Source organism: Eptatretus burgeri, chromosome 2, assembly GCF_056783735.1.
Source record: "Eptatretus burgeri isolate ZD-2024b chromosome 2, Ebu_testis_v1, whole genome shotgun sequence".
NCBI classification, from domain to species: Eukaryota; Metazoa; Chordata; class Myxini; order Myxiniformes; family Myxinidae; genus Eptatretus; species Eptatretus burgeri.
This window is the reverse complement of record NC_140962.1, coordinates 68,545,688-68,564,746: the sequence shown is the minus strand read 5'-3', so window position 1 is coordinate 68,564,746 and position 19,059 is coordinate 68,545,688. Positions and strand designations below refer to the sequence as shown.

The following is a 19,059-nucleotide window of genomic DNA, read 5'->3' as shown; positions in this document are numbered from 1 at the left end:
TGATGAAGCTGAATGGAACACCATAGATAGACCTCTGTGTTATAGCACCTCTTTTACAGTCTTGCACCTTTTACCTTTTCAGTTCCCCCTTCCCCCCCTCCTCGGCTTTTCCAAGGCACACGCATTCTGCTTGGAACGCGCTGGTAAAGCTCCCAAAATCCAGGCTCGCTGTTCAAATGTGCTCATTTGTTCATCTTCTCTTGCCTGTAGTCTGGTAATTCTCTTCCTTCCTTTGAGGTCTTCAAGATTGTTCTTCATCTCACCCCCCCCCCCCCACCTTCCAGGTCGTCCATACCCATGATATTTTCTACCCTCTTTTTAACCTCCTAAATCTCATTCCTACCTTTTCCTTTCCAGGTAATTATTGTGTCTTTCTCCCCTCTTTCTCAACCCACCAGGCCTGGTGTTGGCTTAACAGTTAAGGTGGCGAGCTTAAGATCCTATGGTCTTGAGTTCAATCCCCTGTCAGGCCGATGAATTAACACCAGGAAGGGTTTAGTCAGCCTGTTATCCTTCCGAGGCTGGCAAATTGAGTATCAGCTTACTGGGGTAATAACCTGCACCAGAGTGGTGACCAGTGTAACCACTCCTCATTTTCATAAATGCCAAGGTGAGCCAATGAAAAAAAGCCAAGAATTCACAAGGTTTCGGAAAAGCGATGATAATAGAAAACCTATACGCCAAGAAAACCTATAGAAAACCAAGACGCCAAGGTGAACAACGAATAGCCAAGATCTTGTGAAAAAAGCCAAGGAGTGGTCACACTGGTGGTGACCCATCCAGGACTGTACTGTGAAACTGCCTCGGCGAGCCCTATGTGTCTTAAGGTGCGAAAGGAATGGTATTATATTATTATCTCAACCCAACTTTTCGTTTTTTGTTGCATTACCATTTCATCCACAATTTTTTTTTCCCCTTTCCTTTTCTCTCAACCCCTTCCTGCTGGGGTTTAGCTTTTATCCAGTCTGTTCACCCCTTGTCCTCATCCTTACTCTGCCCCCCCTTCCCCCCAATTTTACTCTGTCTTCCCCTTACCTGTTCTTCCTCCAAGTGTCCATCTGGTCTCTGACCCTGCTGTTGGTGTTTCTGAGTTTTCCACTGTATTCTCACTGTTTTGCTCCTGTATTTTATGTGTTTTCGCTTTTCTATGAGCCTCAACTTTGTACACAAGAAATGTGGTATATGAAAGAAGAACACGTAGCAAGAGTATGAAAGCAATTGTTTTCATATAGATCCCATTGATATGCCGATGCTTCTGATGTTTTGACCAATTTGAAAGTAGTTATTGTCATTCAGAAGCTTTATGCTTTCTTTTAATTTTTTTGGAAAACCTACAAGCTGTGATTTGAGGTCTATTTATCGTTGTCCCCATACTCATTAGCCCATGCAACACTCACACACTCACACACTCACACACTCACACACTCACACACTCACACACACACACACACACACTCAGTTTATAAAACATATGAAATGGGCTGATCAGGTGAATCCAGGTGAAAGCTGTGATCCTTATTGATTGCACCTGTTAAATCCACTTCAATCAGTGTCGATGAAGGGGAGAAGACAAGTAGAAGAAGGATTTTTAAGCCTTGAGACATGGATTGTGTACGTGTGCCATTCAGAGGATGAATGGGCAAGACAAAAGAAATCGGTGCCTTTGAACGGGGTATGATAGTAGGTGCCAGGCACACTGGTTTGAGTGTGTCAAGAACTGCAATTCTTCTGAGTGTTTTTATGCTCAACAGTTTCCTGTATGTATCAAGAATGGTCCACCACCCAAAGGACATCCAGCCAACGGCAGGCCAGTGGTCGAAAATGGCTAATTGATTAAATAGGCCAAAGGAGGCTGATACAAACTGTGCAGAGCAACAGGCGGACTACAGTTGGTCAACTGACAGTCTAGTACAACGTTGGTGCTGAAAGACCCGTTAATTGAATGCACAACTCATTGTACCTTGACGCAAACAGGGTATGGCAGCCAACAACCGCAGAGAGTTCCATGTCTTTCAGCAAAAAACAGGAACCTGTAGTTACAGTGGGCTAAGGAACAAAAACACTGGACACTACAGGATTGGAAAAACATTTCCTGGTCTGATGAATCCTGGTTCCTGCTGTTTCACGCTGATGGGAGGACGAGGGTATGGAGAAAACCACTTGAGTACATGCATCCATCATGCCATGTGTCAACATTACACGGTGGTGGTGTGGGGTGTGTTTTCCTGGCACACACTGGACCCCTTGATAAAAGTGGAGCAACGTTTGAATGCCACAAGATATCTGAACATCAGGTGCATCACTTCATGGCAGCAGTGTATCCATCTGTGAATGGATTTGTTCAGCAAGATAATGCTCTATACCACAAGGCAAGGATTGTCCAGGAATGGTTCCACGAACATGACGGTGAATTCAGCTTGCTGCAGTGGACTGCCCAGTCACCAGATCTCAATCCAATTGAGCATCTGTGGGATGAGATGGAACGAGCTATTTGGAGTAGAGATCCACTACCAGCCAACTTGACACAACTGTGGGAAGCATTGGAGTCAACATGGGCAAACATCCCTGTGGAACGCTTTCGACACATTGTCGAGTGCTTCGTGTATTCGTGGTTTTTTTATACTCCAGATTGTGTTTGTATTCACGGTTTTTTTGCGGGTATATTCATGGTTTTTCTGACCTGCTTCCACATTCATGGCCCTGTCCTTTGCATATTCACAGTTTCTTGTGGGTGTATTCACAGTTTTTCTGACCTACTTCTACATTTGTGGCCCTGTGCTTCACTTATTCGTGGTTTATTTTTTTATATACTCCAGATTGTGTTTGTATTCGTGGTTTTTTTTGACCTGCTTCTACATTAGTGGCCCCGTGCTTCGCGTAGTAGCAGTTTTTCACAGGATTTTTGATTTACCCTTATGAATCGTGAACCGCTGGGAACCTATCCCCCCTTTTCCCATTGAAACAATACCCCGACATTTGCGGATTCGACATTCGCATCATTTTTCAGAAATGTGTCCCCCGCAAATCTTGGGGTCCATCAGTTTATAACTTTTTTTTTTTAAACATAAAGAAGATACTCCGAAAGCCCATGAATTGTCATTCACGTCAAAGACACTAAAACGTAAGAATGAAGAGGCTGAAAAACAAGATCAGCACAACCAAGTATAAACTCGAAAGTTAAGTGATATGTTTATTTTTAACCTGCTGAACAATATTGCTTTGTTCAGTGGAAGAAGGAAATTCCGAGCTACTCTCACCCCCTACCATTATTTTATTGTCAATGCGTAGAATCTGTTAACTTCCATGATTGTTGCAAAAAAAAAAAATTATTCCTGTTATTTTATTCAAACAAGCACTCTCATTCCTCATTCACTGTCTGCTCACATTGCTTGTGACAAAACTCATCAATTGGCTTCTATGCTGTCACACCAACAGCCTTTTGTGGGACATACATTTTGTAGAATGGGATAGACAGAAATTCATATTAAGTCACGTGACACAAAGTTGGTTCTCTCCTCCCTTTTAGCATGACAAAATATGCACAGACAACTGGTGATTGAAAATGACACTGGAAATCTCTTAGTGACACATTGCTTTCTCTGAATGTCTCTGCACATGCATGTCTGTGTCTTCTTTACCTTGTATTTGTATCGACCAGTTTTTCTCAATATCATCTTCGAAACAATAATCTGCATCTGGTATAGACATAACCCCTTCGGACACTTACCTGTCTGTCTCTTCTGCTTAATTTATCTTCTATCTCCGTTATTGGAAATGCTTTTTGGAGGTCTCTTGCTGGATTGATGTCAAGTTATTTTGATTGATGTTTTCTCTCAATTGAATTTCCCTTTCTTGTGAATGGTGAATCCACTTATTATGCTTATGATATACTTGTTTCGGGGCTGTAAAACATTGATTCATTCTCTCTCTCTCTCTCTCTGTCTCTCTGTCTCTCTGTCTCTCTGTCTCTCTGTCTCTCTGTCTCTCTCTCTCTCTCTCTCTCTCTCTCTCTCTCTCTGTCTCTCTGTCTCTCTGTCTCTCTGTCTCTCTGTCTCTCTGTCTCTCTGTCTCTCTGTCTCTCTGTCTCTCTGTCTCTCTCTCTCTGTCTCTCTCTCTGTCTCTCTCTCTCTCTCTCTCTCTCTCTCTCTCTTTCTCTCTCTCTCTCTCTCTCTCTCTCTCTCTCTCTCTCTCTCTCTCTCTCTCTCTCTCTCTCTGTGTCTCTGTGTCTCTGTGTCTCTGTGTCTCTGTGTCTCTGTGTCTCTGTGTCTCTCTGTCTCTGTCTCTGTCTCTGTCTCTGTCTCTGTGTCTCTGTCTGTCTCTGTGTTTACTCTTTTCCTAACCACTTTCTCGTTTTTATTTGAAACTTTGCTTCTGTATATGTTTTCTCATGAAGATTTTTGTGTGTTCATCACCCTTGAATTTATGGTGTCCTTTGCCTTTATGTTCAGGGATTTTTGTCGCATATGTCACATAAACCATTTTGCCCTTTTTTCCTACTGATAAAGCCATTGAGGCAGAAACAGCAAAGTATAGGACTGCTCGTGTGACCTTTGCACATGCACCTTTTGGGTGGTGGTGCATATCACTCCCTTTTGAAACTGTCATTTGTTCTTTTCCAAATGTCTTCCTTGGCTTTGCATTTGGACCATGTTTACTTGAAGTTGGTTTTCTATCAGTATCTGTTTTCTTTTGAGGACAATGTATAACAACAACAAAGCTGAGAGATGAAGACAAAGAGCGATGTCTTGATGGTGACAATCACAAAGGGACAGTGTGCAAACCAAAGTATTTGAAGCATTGGTTTTGAACACGGATCTCTGCCTACAGACTTCATCAGCAAGATGGAATCTAGAATGTCTTTCAAACGCAGAGCCTACCAGACGATCTGCCTGTTATTTGACAGCATGTGACGTCCAGGAAGCAAAGTGAAGGAAGCAAAGTGAAGCAGGATGCTTCATTTGCATCACCTTACACGTCAACGTGACATCATTTGCATCAAACTGTATTCAACAGGGAAGGAGATGTGTACATTATTTGAAGGCAGAAACATTGTCAAAATGCTGGTAGTTGCCACGAATGATTTGGTATTTCCGTGTAAATTTGCTAACATGTGTATGGAGGCACAGAGCTTGTGATATATCTCTGCAGAGCTTAAAATATTCCTTGTGGCTTTTGGGGTTTGGCTGAGCAGTCATTGACTGTTCTGTTTTGGTTCATCCGTAAGCAGATAATTCAGCATGGTACATTAATAATCCTTTTACAGAAGGGATTGAAACCATTTCCTTTGAGTTAACCGGGACATTCTGACTAATCAGCACACACATTCCTCAAGAAGAGGGTTTTGTTTTACAACTGCTTCGATGTAAAAAAATGTAACTGCAGTTATAAAATATAAGAATAATAATAAACTCTAGTATTGTGAATTGTTTTTTTTTTAGTGGTTTGGATTTTTATTTTATTTTATTCCAGACAAGCTATGAACTTGACAAAATAAGTCGAAATCAGATCTTTCGCCATTGCCAACAACAATATCGCTTCTGTATTTTTACTTCTCCGCCAACGTTTTGCTTTGGCCATTTGCCACCAGACTCTTCTGCTAAAATTTTAATCCAATTCTATTCCACTGATATTATGCCATAATCGTACCGATGTGGGTTTAAGAACTTCTTGTTCTCGTCATGGGGAATTGTAAAAAATATTGTTCTTTACTTTATGAATCCAAGTTTCAGAGCTACGCATAGCTGCTTCTTTACCGTACTTTTTATCCACTTGCTTTTTGAAAAAAATGAGGGGACACTGTAATCGGTTCCATCCGTCTGTCACGCTGTCCGTCACGGGGGTCAAAATAAGGGGAAATATGTATTCAAAATTTGATCTTGGGTCATTCTTGGTGGAACTTTTTTGCCATCTTTCAACTTTGCTTTAGGTCGGAAGCGTGGGGATTTGCGATGGAGCGCCATCGACTTTATGCCTGGTGTTGGCTTAATGGCTAGAGTGGTGGGCTTGGGATCCTAGAGTCCTGAGTTCAAATCCCGCTGGGTTGTTGAATTAATACCAGGTGGGTTTGACGTGGACTCATCCTTCCAAGGTCGGCAAAAATGAGTACTTTGCTGGTATCCTGTGTCGGAGTGGCGACCCATCCAGGATTGTGCCCAATAGCCAAGGAGACTGTTTTAGCAGCACCAACGCTCTGCACAGAGTATGGTCCCGATGGATGGATGGCCATCAACTTCGGTCTAGTTATTTTTATTTTTTTTGTCACTTGACCTGTTTAAAATCTTATTTTATTTTTATTTTCACTCCTTTGTTTGATTTAGAATTTTGACTGGAGAAAAACAATTTATATCTTGATCTGCTGGGATATTCAAGGAACAATGGGGTAAAGCTGAGAATGCCCAGTTAATTAATGGCTTTTGATGCTATTTTGGACATTTGGTCAAACAAGGCTAACCACACAAAGCAATTCCACTGGCAGAGTGTCTGAAAACTCGGACTGGTTTACAATGTGGTCTTTTTTTTCTCTCCTGTAATCTCCAATGATTATGGAGGAGCTTGATAGATAACATGCAGGACAGAATGACATTGCCAATAGCAAGGACAGTTGGAGACAATTGAAATTTACACTGTGTAGTATATTGTACTTGAACCTGGGATCCTGACTTCATGAGCTATTTGCTTAGATGGGAATGGCAAACGAGGCAACCCAACCTTTCCTGAGAGTCAACATTTGAAATATGATTCGATGTCCATTATACCAATGTAGAATTGGCTTGGTGAATCTAGTTAGGTTGCCAATATCATTATTGGTGCTCTTCAGTTGGAAGATGTTCAGCATTGGATTGAAGAGATTTAAGTGACCTTGCAATTTACAGCTACAGACCTACTTTCTCAGCACTACTCGCTACATCCTTATGGAACAGAGATTGTGCTGACTAGGAATAATGAATACTGGAAACTTTGGCAGAAATTTGGACTCGTTGGCCTACTCTTTTCAAAAAGCGTTCTGAAATGTTTAACATCTCCAAGGGAGTGGTAGCGAATGGAATAGCCAGCTTAACCTCTCCTCTAAATGGATGGCATAGTCTGATGCATCAGCCTTCCTGAAGTACATACAGATCCAGTTCTAATGAAGAATCAAATACAGACTACACAACTTTAGCTAAATAAAACTACTAACTGAGCTAGCCTGTTCGATGATGATGATTGCTCGTATTCGGTACTGTGATGTCGAGAAAACCGTCTCGCTGGAAAATTATTTCACTGATCTTTTCTTCAACTTGCTTAATTCAGGCAGAGATGTTGATGCTTTCTCTCGGCAGAAGCAAATTTTTCCGAGAGAAATATCATGCAGGAGAAACCTTGGATGTTTAACCCCCTTGGCCACCACATTTTCCATCACCAAAATCGGTCTATTTTCTCTCTCTGTCTCTGTCTCTGTCTCTGTCTCTGTCTCTGTCTCTGTCTCTGTCTCTGTCTCTGTCTCTCTCTCTCTCTCTCTCTCTCTGTCTGTCTGTCTGTCTGTCTGTCTGTCTGTCTGTCTGTCTGTCTCTCTGTCTCTCTGTCTCTCTGTCTCTCTGTCTCTCTGTCTCTCTCTGTCTCTCTGTCTCTCTGTCTCTCTCTGTCTCTCTCTGTCTCTCTGTCTCTCTCTCTCTCTCTGTCTCTGTCTCTGTCTCTGTCTCTGTCTCTGTCTCTGTCTCTCTCTCTCTGTCTCTCTATCTCTCTCTATCTCCATCTCTCCATCTCTCCATCTCTCCATCTCTCCATCTCTCCATCTCTCCATCTCTCCATCTCTACATCTCTCCATCTATCTCTCTCTCTATATCTCTCCATCTCTCTCTCTCTCTCTCTCTCTCTCTCTCTCTCTCTCTCTCTCTCTCTCTCTCTCTCTCTCTCTCTCTCTCTCTCTCTCTCTCTCTCTCTCTCTCTCTCTCTCTCTCTCTCTCTCTATCTCTATCTCTATATCTCCATCTCTCCATCTCTCCATCTCTCCATCTCTCCATCTCTCCATCTCTCCATCTCTCCATCTCTCCATCTCTCCATCTATCTCTCTCTGTCTCTGTCTCTCTCTCTCTCTCTCTCTCTCTCTCTCTCTCTCTCTCTCTCTCTCTCTCTCTCTCTCTCTCTCTCTCTCTCTCTCTCTCTCTCTCTCTCTCTCTCTCTCTCTCTCTCTCTCTCTCTCTCTCTCTCTCTCTCTCTCTCTCTCTCTCTCTCTCTCTCTCTTATTCTCTCTCTCTCTATTCTCTCTCTCTCTTATTCTCTCTCTCTCTTATTCTCTCTCTCTCTTATTCTCTCTCTCTCTTATTCTCTCTCTCTCTTATTCTCTCTCTCTCTTATTCTCTCTCTCTCTTATTCTCTCTCTCTTATTCTCTCTCTCTTATTCTCTCTCTCTCTCTTATTCTCTCTCTCTCTCTTATTCTCTCTCTCTCTCTTATTCTCTCTCTCTCTCTTATTCTCTCTCTCTCTCTTATTCTCTCTCTCTCTTATTCTCTCTCTCTTGTTTTGAACATCATTACTACTGTGATGCATCATCATGTTTTATTGTATTTGTGATAAGAGCAAGTTACCCGTGCCAGCACTGGATTTAATTCTAAACGGGGATAGGGATGAAGGCCGCAAAAATGCAAATGGCATCTTCTTTCATCAAGCCAGCAAGCTGGGAGCAACAATTCCCATTTATTGCCGCATCTGATGCAATTTAAATGCTCTAATGATGGCGAGCTGCTCCATTTGAAACGGTTTGTTCGATATGTGTAACTTTTTGATGCCTAGGGTCCTTAATAAGAACTTGTATTGGTGTCAAAGCCAGTGACCAATTGCAAATTAATAGTATGATTACTTGTTTATGCCTTTACTTTCAAGGAACTTGTGTAGAAACATGTATATATATATATATATATATATATATATATATATATATATATATATATATATATATATATATATATATATATATATATATATATATGATTGTGATGATGGCAAAAGATAATGTACATGTAGAGGTATAGTTTCTGATTTGCACATCTCTGTTTCACGGCGAGCTTCCTCTACAGCACGTCTTCTGGAAGGGAAAGGGTGGGGGGGGGGGGGAGAGAACATCCCTTTGGTGATATTTTGAGGATGTGAAAAGATGAGTATGCCAATGGGTGTGAATTAAACAGGTTGGCTGAATGGTGTTTGTGATGTAATCCTTATGTGCTTGGTGATATCTGTAGCTGGTGGTTCGAGTTCATATGACAGACAGCAGCTCAAAGACCGTGATGGTGGATGAGCGACAGACAGTGCGACAAGTCCTGGATGGCTTGGTTGAGAAGTCCCACAGTGACTGCAGTCCAGACTGGTCTTTAGTGGAGACTATTCCCGAGCTGCGACTGGGTATGTTATCTGGATGTCGTGGCGGTGTCAAAAGTTGATGTGTTGTGTGTTTTTTAAAAAGAAATTAATGGGATCTTGTGAAGCAGGAGCAGTGTTTAATGTTTTCTTCCTGTTGTGGGAATTAAAATCAGAACCTTTCAACTTTACTTTTCTGGGTTATGTTTTACTTTATCTGTAACCTTGTTTCATAATGTGTTACCAATCAATTTGAAAATAAACGCTTAATTCCGTCTTTCCACAACTTGTGGTTTCTGCAGAAAGATTTTTTGAAGACCATGAGAACTTGGTGGAAAACCTTTTGAACTGGACCAGAGACAGTCCAAACAAGTTGCTCTTTGTCCCCAAAAAAGAAAAGTATGCTCTTTTCAAGAACCCCCAGGTGAGCAATGTGTTAGTCACACAAGGAGTTCTTTCGTAGGGCTGTTTTCACATTTTGATTCTTCAGCATTGGAAATAAGCAATCCACTGCACACATAACAGGCATTCAAGTCCCTTTTGTACCGGATCATAACCAGCTGGCAATATCATTTTTGAAAAAAAATTTTTAAAAAATGAATTTTTATTATTATTTATGGTTAACTGAAAGTGAACCAAACTCTGTGGTGGAATGGTTGGAGCATACGCACCAAGTCTGGCAGGTCGGTGGTTCAAATTCTGGCTGAGTCATAAGACTTTATTTTTAAAATCAGCCTTTAAAAAGATAGAGCATGGACAAACAACACTGGAAAGGCAATGGTAAACCACCCAGTATAACCCTTCAATTGCCAATAAAATGCTTCACCAGTCCCAACACTCTGCAAATAGTGTGTGGTACATAAAAATAACTGAAAGTGTAATGTCTGATTTGGACATTTTGCACATGTTCTTTTTTTCACTCAATTTTATTTTTATGGAATGGTTGGAACGTCCGCTCCGAGTCTCCTCGGCTTTATCCACAGGAAAACCTTTTTAAAAAAATGTATGTGCTTTCTTATCTGGGCTGAATACCGTTTTCTTCTTAATCAGAACTATTTGCTGGGAGCCAAGGAAGCAAAGGAGATGCCAGACAGGAACAAGGAGACTTTATTAGAGGTGAGATTGACATAAGTAAATGGGGAGGCTTGCAAAGCTCGAGGATTGATTCATTCAAGGAACTATGAAACAAAACATCTTTAAGTTCTGTGAAATTGTTGTTATTTTAATAATTTTTCACCAAAGTAAAACGATCTTTGTTCTGCTAATGGCAAACAAGTCTTCTGTTCAGGGTGTCTCATAAGTCCCTTTACCTTTACTTAAAAAAAATTTTTTTAACACTACGGGGGGAGGGTTGAACCCACAAGCAAGAGGGGGAGAGGGAGGGGAGGACCCTGGGTTAAAAAATAAAAGCGAATGAAATAGATTGGAAAAGCTCGACATTATAAATGGAGCCGTGTTTGTCTTACTATAAATTGAGAACGGATTAATATATTTCAATGAAACTAATGACTTGATTCAGGGAACTCAGGACAGGAAGGTTTGTGATGCAAAACAATTGAGGAAGGAAGGTTTGCATGTGGGTACGTGGCCACACAGGCACAACTGCAAATGTCAACTTGCGACGCTGGTTATCCCCACACGGAGGGCAGGATCTCTCAGGAATCCTTTTTCGTTCTTGCCACATACAGTGCCTCCAGAAAGTGTACACCCCCTTTCAAAATTTTTACCTTTTGTTGCCTTGTAGCTTGGAATTAAATTTCATTAAATCAAACTTTTCCACCTTTATTTAGACATAGTAATCCACAACTTCCAAGTGAAAAACAAATTTCGGAAAATTAATTAAAATACAAAACTCGAATATCTAGGTTGGATAAGTGTCCACCCCCCCCCCCCCCCCACCGATTATAGCAATTGTAAATTAACTCAGGTGTAACCAATCACCTTCAAAATCACACACCAAGTTAATTGGCCTCCACCTGTGTTAAATTGTCGTAATTCTGATGATTTCAGAATAAAATCAGTTGTTCCTGTAGGTTTCTTCTCTTGGGTAGTGCATTTCACAGCAAACACAACCATGAGCACCAAGGAGCTTTCAAAAGACCTACTGGGGAGACTGAAGTGGATAAAGTTGTGAAAGACACAGATCAGGGGCTGGGTATAAAAATATTTCAAAGGCCTTGAATATCCCTTGGAGCACAGTCAAGGCAATCATTAAGAAATGGAAGGCACATGGTACCACCAAGACCCATCCTAAATCAGGCCGTAACTCCAAATTGATTGACCAATCAAGGTGGAGTCTGATCAGAGAGGTTACCAAGAGGCCAATGACAACTTTCAAAGAGCTGCATGCCTTTATGTTAAAGACTGGCCACTGTGTGCATGTGACAACAGTATCCGAAGTGCTCCACAAGTCTGGTCTGGATCGAAGGGTGGCAAGAAGGAAGCCATGACTCAAAAAAGCCCACCTTGCATCCTATTTCAGGTCTGCAAAAAACCACTCTGGAGATGCTGAAGCCATGTGGCGAAAGGTTTTGTGGTCTGACAAAACCAAGCTGGAACTTTTTGGCCCAAATGCAAAACATTACATTTGGCACAAACCCCAACACAACACATCACCCAAAGAACACCATCCCTACAGTGAAGCATGGTGGTGGCAGAATCATGTCATGGGGATGTTTCTCATCACCAGGAACTGGGGCACTTGTCAGGATAGAAGGGAAAATGGATGGAGCAAAATACAGAAAAATCCCAGAGGAAAACCTGCTGCCCTCAACAAGAAAGCTGAAATTGGGACGGAAGTTCACCTTTCAGCATGACAAAGACCCAAAGCACACAGCCAAAGCTTCACTGGAGTGGCTCAGGACAAAAAGACCAATGTTCTTGAGTGGCCCAATCAGAACCCTGACCTAAATCCAATCAAAAGTCTGTTGCATGACTTGAAGATTGATGTCCATCAACACTTCCCACACAACTTCTGTTCTTGCGCATGGCAGATTGGCTGCCAGGTAACTATAATTTCTTGGAGCGTGGCTGTGTTGCTGATGCTGTGCCCCTCGACCAATATACTGGTACTTATTCCGCCGACCTCGGAAGCATGACCCCACCCGGTGTTAATTCAGCAGCCAACATGGCTCAAACTCAAGACCCCAGGATCCCAAAACTCACAGCTGTAATTGCTGTCAAAGGTGCTTCCACCGATTATAATCGGTTAATTAATAATTATTAACCCAGAGAGATGAACACTTATCCAACCAAGATATTCGAGTTTTGCATTTTTAATTAATTTTCTGAAATTTGTGGAATTTTATTTTTCACTTGGAAGTTGTTGGATACTATGTGTAAATAAAGGTGGGAAAAGTCTGATTTAATGCAATTTGATTCCAAGCTCCAAGGCAACAAAAGATGAAAATTTTGAAAGGGGGTGTAGACTTTGTAAAGGTACTGCAGATTAGCCATCACAGCAAAGATTGATATTCCTGTTAGCGAAGCAATGGGTCTTGTATGCTCGTGTAATTGTGAAATGAGATCTTGATGATTTATTCGTGACTTGAATTGTTGCTGCAAGTTGGTAGAAGCTGGCAACACTACTGGGGGCGACTGTTGCAGCAGAGAGAGCAGGAGGAAAAGGAGGAGGCACAGTGATTGAGATGGAAGGAAGGGAGGGTGATGCAGAAAGGGTGATGACTTGAAGCTAGACTGGCGTTACAGCGTGAAGAGGAGGAGGAACGGAAACAGAATTCAACGGAGTTCCTTTTCCCATCCATGCACATATACACTGATTACTGTCATAGCAGTAGAAGAGGTGCAGGAAAGAGACTGCTTGACAGTGCGCCGAATGTCACAGATGGCTCAACAAAGTTGGATCATTCATCGGTTGGATCGCCTTTCACAGAACACGATCCAGAATGCCGATGACTGACGGAGGAGTGCCCCGCCCCCTACCAGCCCTCTCTTCCAGACATGGGAGCAGTATTCCATCACTGGTCTTGTAGAGGGTGAGAAGCTGATGGGAGTTGAAGTATTTAGCTAGATCTGAAGAGGAAGTCAAGTTTCTTGGAGGCAGATTTGGCGGTATTGAGTATGTGATGCTGCCAGGAGAGATTGCTGGAGATCGCGACACTCATCATATTAATAGAGAAGGACAGCTGGTGTTGAGAGCTGGATATGAGAAGAAAAGGGATGGCTGTGTTGATCTTGCTGGTTGTCAGGAGGGTTTGAATCTTAGACTGATTAATGGAGACAAGGTTGCTGGAGCCTCATTGGAGGAGGAGATTGAGGTCACAATTGATGGAGGCAGTAGTTGAGCGGTGGTCGGCAGCAAGGGACTGGGAGGAGGTGTACTAGGATTTATAACTGGTGAAAGGGTGGAGGGTGGAGTCGTCAGCAAACAAGGACAAATGTGTCCAAGAGCCGCGTCCGAAAGGTTTTGTCTTCACCAGAAAAAGAAGAAGAACAAGAAGAAGAACAACGCGGAGCTCTCTTAGAGCCACCGCTCGCGACGTGGCTAAAAATGGACAGGTTTGTGAGGAGGTTGTGAGAGGTCTAAAGATCATAGTTGTGAGGAGGTCATTGATGAAAAGAAGAAAGAGGGAGGGTGAGATGACTGAACCTCGAGGGACACCAGAATCGATGTGATGATGGTCAGAGAGGGCACCGCCAATGCGGGTAGAGGGAGTGATAGATCACCCAGTGAGGAAACTGAAAAACCAGGAGATGAGCTGAAACTGAATACCATACATTGTGAGCTTTATTAGGAACCCTTTGTTCCATTTTTTATTGTCAAAGGTGTTGGCTTTTTATTTAGGAGAGCTGGAGACAGAGCCATCAGGGTTGTTGAGAGGAGGAAAAGCTGGTTCGCAGAAGTGGTGGAGATGTGCTTGGCCAAAGACCAGAAAACATGACTGTTGCTGGGGAGAGAAGAGAGCTTGTCAGAAGTCTGCTGGATAAAGGTGGCTTTGGCTGCGGAGATTATGTGCTTGCAGTTGTTGCAAAAAACACGTACTGTAAGCACTGTGACTCGGATCTGAAGGTGAAACTCCAGGTTTTGAATAGGCAGCTTTTTTTTTCATTTTTAAGACAGAGGAAGCATAATGATTGTAGACCCAATTGGATTCTATATTTAGATGAGTGGGGTTTGGGTATGTGAAGAAACAAACCTAGAAGGATGATTTCAGTGATTTGTTCTGCTTTTGTGGAAGGATCAATGTAGAAATGGGAGTCTTGCCAGGGGTAGTCTGCAAAACATTGGTGGTCATCCCTGTTGGCAGAGCCATAATGCTAAAGGATATGGGAGGGAGACTGATAGAGTTACTCAAGAGTTTTTCTTCCCCTATCCTTCCTTCTCATAATATTCTTAGTTTTCAATACACCCTCCAACATCCGATCCATACTCCTAATCATCATAGATTTTGTAGTTCACAAGAAATAACATGGAGTAGGTGAATGATTGAGTGAAATTGATGAGCAAGTCAAGCATGGACACCGAGTTGGGGCAAAAAGCTACTGGGCAGTGGAACTCTTTGTATTAGTGTAGAAAATGGCTGGCAGGATGGCCTAGAGGTACAGCTCTAGGTACAGCCTAGAGATACTCGCCTGTCAGCTGTCTAGCCTGGGTTTGAATCCCGACCAAGCTAAAAACTGTCGTCCTAGTATTTCACAGGCAGGGTGATTCAATGTGTGCGCCGTCCCTCGGATGGACGTTAAACCCAACAACAACAGATGAACATTCATTTTGGTAAATAAAGGACCATGTAGTAACTCCCGTGTCATTGATGTCATCTGCTGAATGAAGCAACACTGGATAATTGAATTGTGAGCAATTTTCATGAATGAATTTTCGAAATCGAAAACCCGACTCGCACCGTTTCTCTAACTGGCTTCTCCACACACACATACTGTGTATATTTGCTGTGTGACAGGAGTGCTTCTGTGGTTCAACCGTCACAGTTCCCGAGTTAGAAGGTCTGCTCTTTCTAAAGGAGGATGGGAAAAAGTCTTGGAAGAAACGGCACTTTGTGCTGCGTGCATCTGGAATATACTACGTCCCGAAGGGGAAAACAAAGGTCAGGGCTTTGCACAGTATTTAAAGGTTTTATGCGAAGTATTTTCCTTTTCTCCGAAAGCTCATTTCGATTGAAAATTCTTTACAGGCATTAAACTGTCAAAGCAGTGTCCTGCCTAGTTAAGCAAGTGCATGATGACAATGTTATTTTCCAAGCTGGGCTTGTACAAAATCAATACCTGAATTGCTGTACATTTCCATTTCCTGGTTTACTGCGGTTGGCATGACAACAATGATAAGCTGGTCCATATTGTATTCTTCTGTCTGGATTAACTCAGATCTTCAATGGCAATCTTGTTTGACTCCAATATGCAACACTCGTGCTAATCGGTCCATGAATGCTTCTTGCAGACGCTGCGTGACCTGGCGTGCTTTATTCAGTTTGAACACGTGAGTGTCTACTATGGGCAGGATTTTCGCATCAAGCACAAAGCTCCGACCGATTATTGCTTTGTACTCAAGGTAAGGAAATATGATGCTTCGGTCTTTTTTACTACATGTGTTGAGCGACCATCTGAAAGCTTCCCTTGTTACGTTGATATTCACGGTGACATGTACCGCCCTCATGAGGTTGTACTATACCGTATTCATCGATGCCTGAATGGGTAGAGATCTGTGATGTACATGGGGTGGTGACGCACCTTAGTGACAAAATACCAACTGCAGTTTCATGACTGTACAAACAAGGACAGTGTATTATTGTGTCGCTAACCATAGTTGATCATTAACAAAAATAACCTGCTGAATGAAGTACACATCTGAAACCAGAGCAGCACTCGGTCGAGCGAATACCTCCGCCAAGCTGAACAGTTTACATTTTGTATCCCACTGATAGGCCTCATCTGTCTCCAGACCTTCAGCAAAACCTAATTGCCTCGTTCCTGTCACATCCCCAACTCATCCACCAAGTTTGTCATAATCCGTCCACAACTTTTTGAAATATTACCCTACATATCCTTTTTGGCCGTGTCTCAATCATGAAGAATCACTTAAATAGCCCTCATATCCCGATCTTCACCAACATTGAGTAGATTCGTATTTGTCACACTCAACCTGTCCACCAAGTTTTGTCCGAGTCCGTCCACAACTTATTTGAGATATCCTGTTCACAGACAAACAAATAGTGGTGAATACGTAACTTTCGTCCGCCTCCGGTGGCAGAGGTAACGAGAATTAAAACGTGGTTTTACCAGCAACTTCATCCTTCCGTGGTCGGCCAAATAAGTACCAGTGTACCGGGGTAATAACCATTCAGGGTCACCTGCGTCGGAGTGGCGACCCATCCAAGACTGTACTCCTTGCCAATGAAACTGCTTTGGCAGCCCTATGTGCCTTTATAGTGTGAAAGGAATAGTATTATTACGAGCAACTGACACAAATAAGATGTATGCTTCATCTTCAGCTTTCTTGAGCCTTCTGTATATATATATATATATATATATATATATATATATATATATATATATATATATATATATATATATATATATATATATATATATATATATATATATATATATATATATATATATATATATATATATATATATATATATGTACACATTCAATTAGTATTTGTAACAAAACCCAACCCATACATTATTTTAACTTGCCTTTGTTGAAGTTGATATTGCAGCATCAACGGCTCAACTCACGTTGAGCCGTCGCGGTGGGAGGTTAAAGTCCCGCGATGTCCCGAGTGGCTAAACTCCTGTGGACACGTTCCGAATTAATGGCGGACAACGTGTGCGCAGGTCATGAGTAGTCACGAGAACCCTTAAAGCTTTTAAACCCAACAGGTTTATTTCCCGAATCACAATGATAAAAAGAACCAGGGATGACTGAACTCGACGGAAGAGACGACGGTGGGGAAGAAAAGGAAAATACAGAATCGATAATAAATAATTATGTACAAATAGGTTAAAGGAACTAAGGCGCCTCAACTCGGACTGAGTCACAGATGGGAAGGGAACAAAAAAACCAGGGGACTCAGCTCTGGGGCAGCAGGGACGAGCAGGTGATGAGGGACAAGGTGAGCAGGACAACAAGGGAGCAGACGATGGCAGGACGATGAGGAGATGGGCAGGAGATGACCAGGACGACAAGGAGACGAACCACACGGGCAGGTCAACGACACTGGGCACAGGGCGAGGAGAGGCACAGGCAGGCAGGATGAACACAAGCAGGCAGGACAACCTCCTCAGAGAAAGCTCTCCTCTTTTTTTTTTCTTTTTTTTTTTTTCCTCAGAACACTTTCTCTCTCGACCTCGACAGCCCTCCCTTCCAGTTCTGCCCCTCGGGAAGCATTCGTAGCTCCGCTCTCTCCCCCCCTCCCACCTCCTTCGTGCCAAGTCACTCGGCTTCCCTTCCCTCCCAGTAGAAGTTTACATTGAGGTTTTTTCGCACAATTTTCTGAACCATAACCCCTAACTATTTATTACCACGCTCCACCCTCTGTGTAGCATAAATACAAATAAGACGATCCTTAAGATGACGTTTCCCTAATTATACATCGAGATGGTCACCTACTTGCACGCGGACCATGTTACGCTACACATTCCTATCTCCTCCTCCTTCCCCCCTCCCACAAACCACAAACATACCAGTGCAAGAAAAAATATCTACGATTTCTACTTTGAAGCATCTTCTGATTTGATCTCACACGATAAAGATTGCGTTAACTCATTGCTTCTCCTTACTGTTTCAGCATCCTCAGATTCAGAAGAAGTCACAGTATATAAAGTATTTGTGCTGTGAGGATGCACGCAGCCTGCAGCAATGGGTTACAGGGATCCGCATTGCCAAGGTGAGATAAATATAAATAATGCTGCATGTCGTGTTTCACATCTCAATTTCTCTGCTGTTCTCGATAGAACAAACATTATTGGTTGGATCCTGGAAAACTGGGCTGCTGCTTCAATACGCGGACGTGTTGTTCATGGAATTAGAAACCAGATGTACGAATACAAATGTTGTCATATGAAGAGTGTATGTGACCTCTGGTATGAAATTTGTCACTTAGTTAGCAAAGCAAGCTGACCTTTTGCAGTTTCAAAACTTTCACGACTTGGATTCTTTTTTTATGCCGACACTTACAAAGCCACCAGAGGCATTATGTTTTCGGGTTGTCCGTGTCCGTCTGCAGGTACATATGTCCATCCATGCTGATTACCCTTGCCGAAGGATTCGGAGAGGGCGTTGCATTTGGGTCTGTTTGTCTGTTTGTCCGCACAGAATTTTCGTGTTTTTCTCCGCAACCGCTTGTCAGATTGAGACGAAATTTTCACCATTGGTGCGACTACTCATGTAAAATGTTTTATGACGTCATAGGTCACGTGGTGTGGCAGCCATATTGGAAAAACGGAAAACTTTGGACCTCTATCTCTGAAACCGCACCAAGGAAAAAATTGAAACTTAGCACATGGCAAGTACTGCTCATTGGGAATGAGTGTGATTTTTTTTATGACGTCAAAGGTACCCTCGTTATGAGGTCATAATTGCATATGTAGAACACCACGTCTGATCAGTATGAAAATTTTTGAGGGTCATCTTGGGATAAAATGGTTCACAGAAAAAAATTCATGATGTCATTGGTCATGTGATTTGGCAGCCATATTGTTAAAAAATTTTTTTTAAAAACCTTCAAAAGTCCTCTCTAAAATTGCCGA

The 19,059-nt window shown here is 42.3% G+C and overlaps 1 protein-coding gene across 13 annotated transcripts in view; it reads left to right on the top strand.

Moving 5' to 3' along the window:
* RAPH1 (Ras association (RalGDS/AF-6) and pleckstrin homology domains 1) overlaps nucleotides 1-19,059 on the top strand; it is a 137,985-nt gene that overhangs the window by 103,159 nt on the left and 15,767 nt on the right. For all 13 annotated transcript variants that reach the window (XM_085869652.1, XM_085869646.1, XM_085869643.1 and 10 more), the window contains 6 exons: nucleotides 9,216-9,375; nucleotides 9,633-9,754; nucleotides 10,381-10,446; nucleotides 15,249-15,392; nucleotides 15,743-15,853; nucleotides 18,099-18,197. In XM_085869652.1, coding sequence (XP_085725778.1) covers nucleotides 9,216-9,375; nucleotides 9,633-9,754; nucleotides 10,381-10,446; nucleotides 15,249-15,392; nucleotides 15,743-15,853; nucleotides 18,099-18,197 — 702 coding nt within the window. The remainder of the gene's footprint in view (nucleotides 1-9,215; nucleotides 9,376-9,632; nucleotides 9,755-10,380; nucleotides 10,447-15,248; nucleotides 15,393-15,742; nucleotides 15,854-18,098; nucleotides 18,198-19,059) is intronic.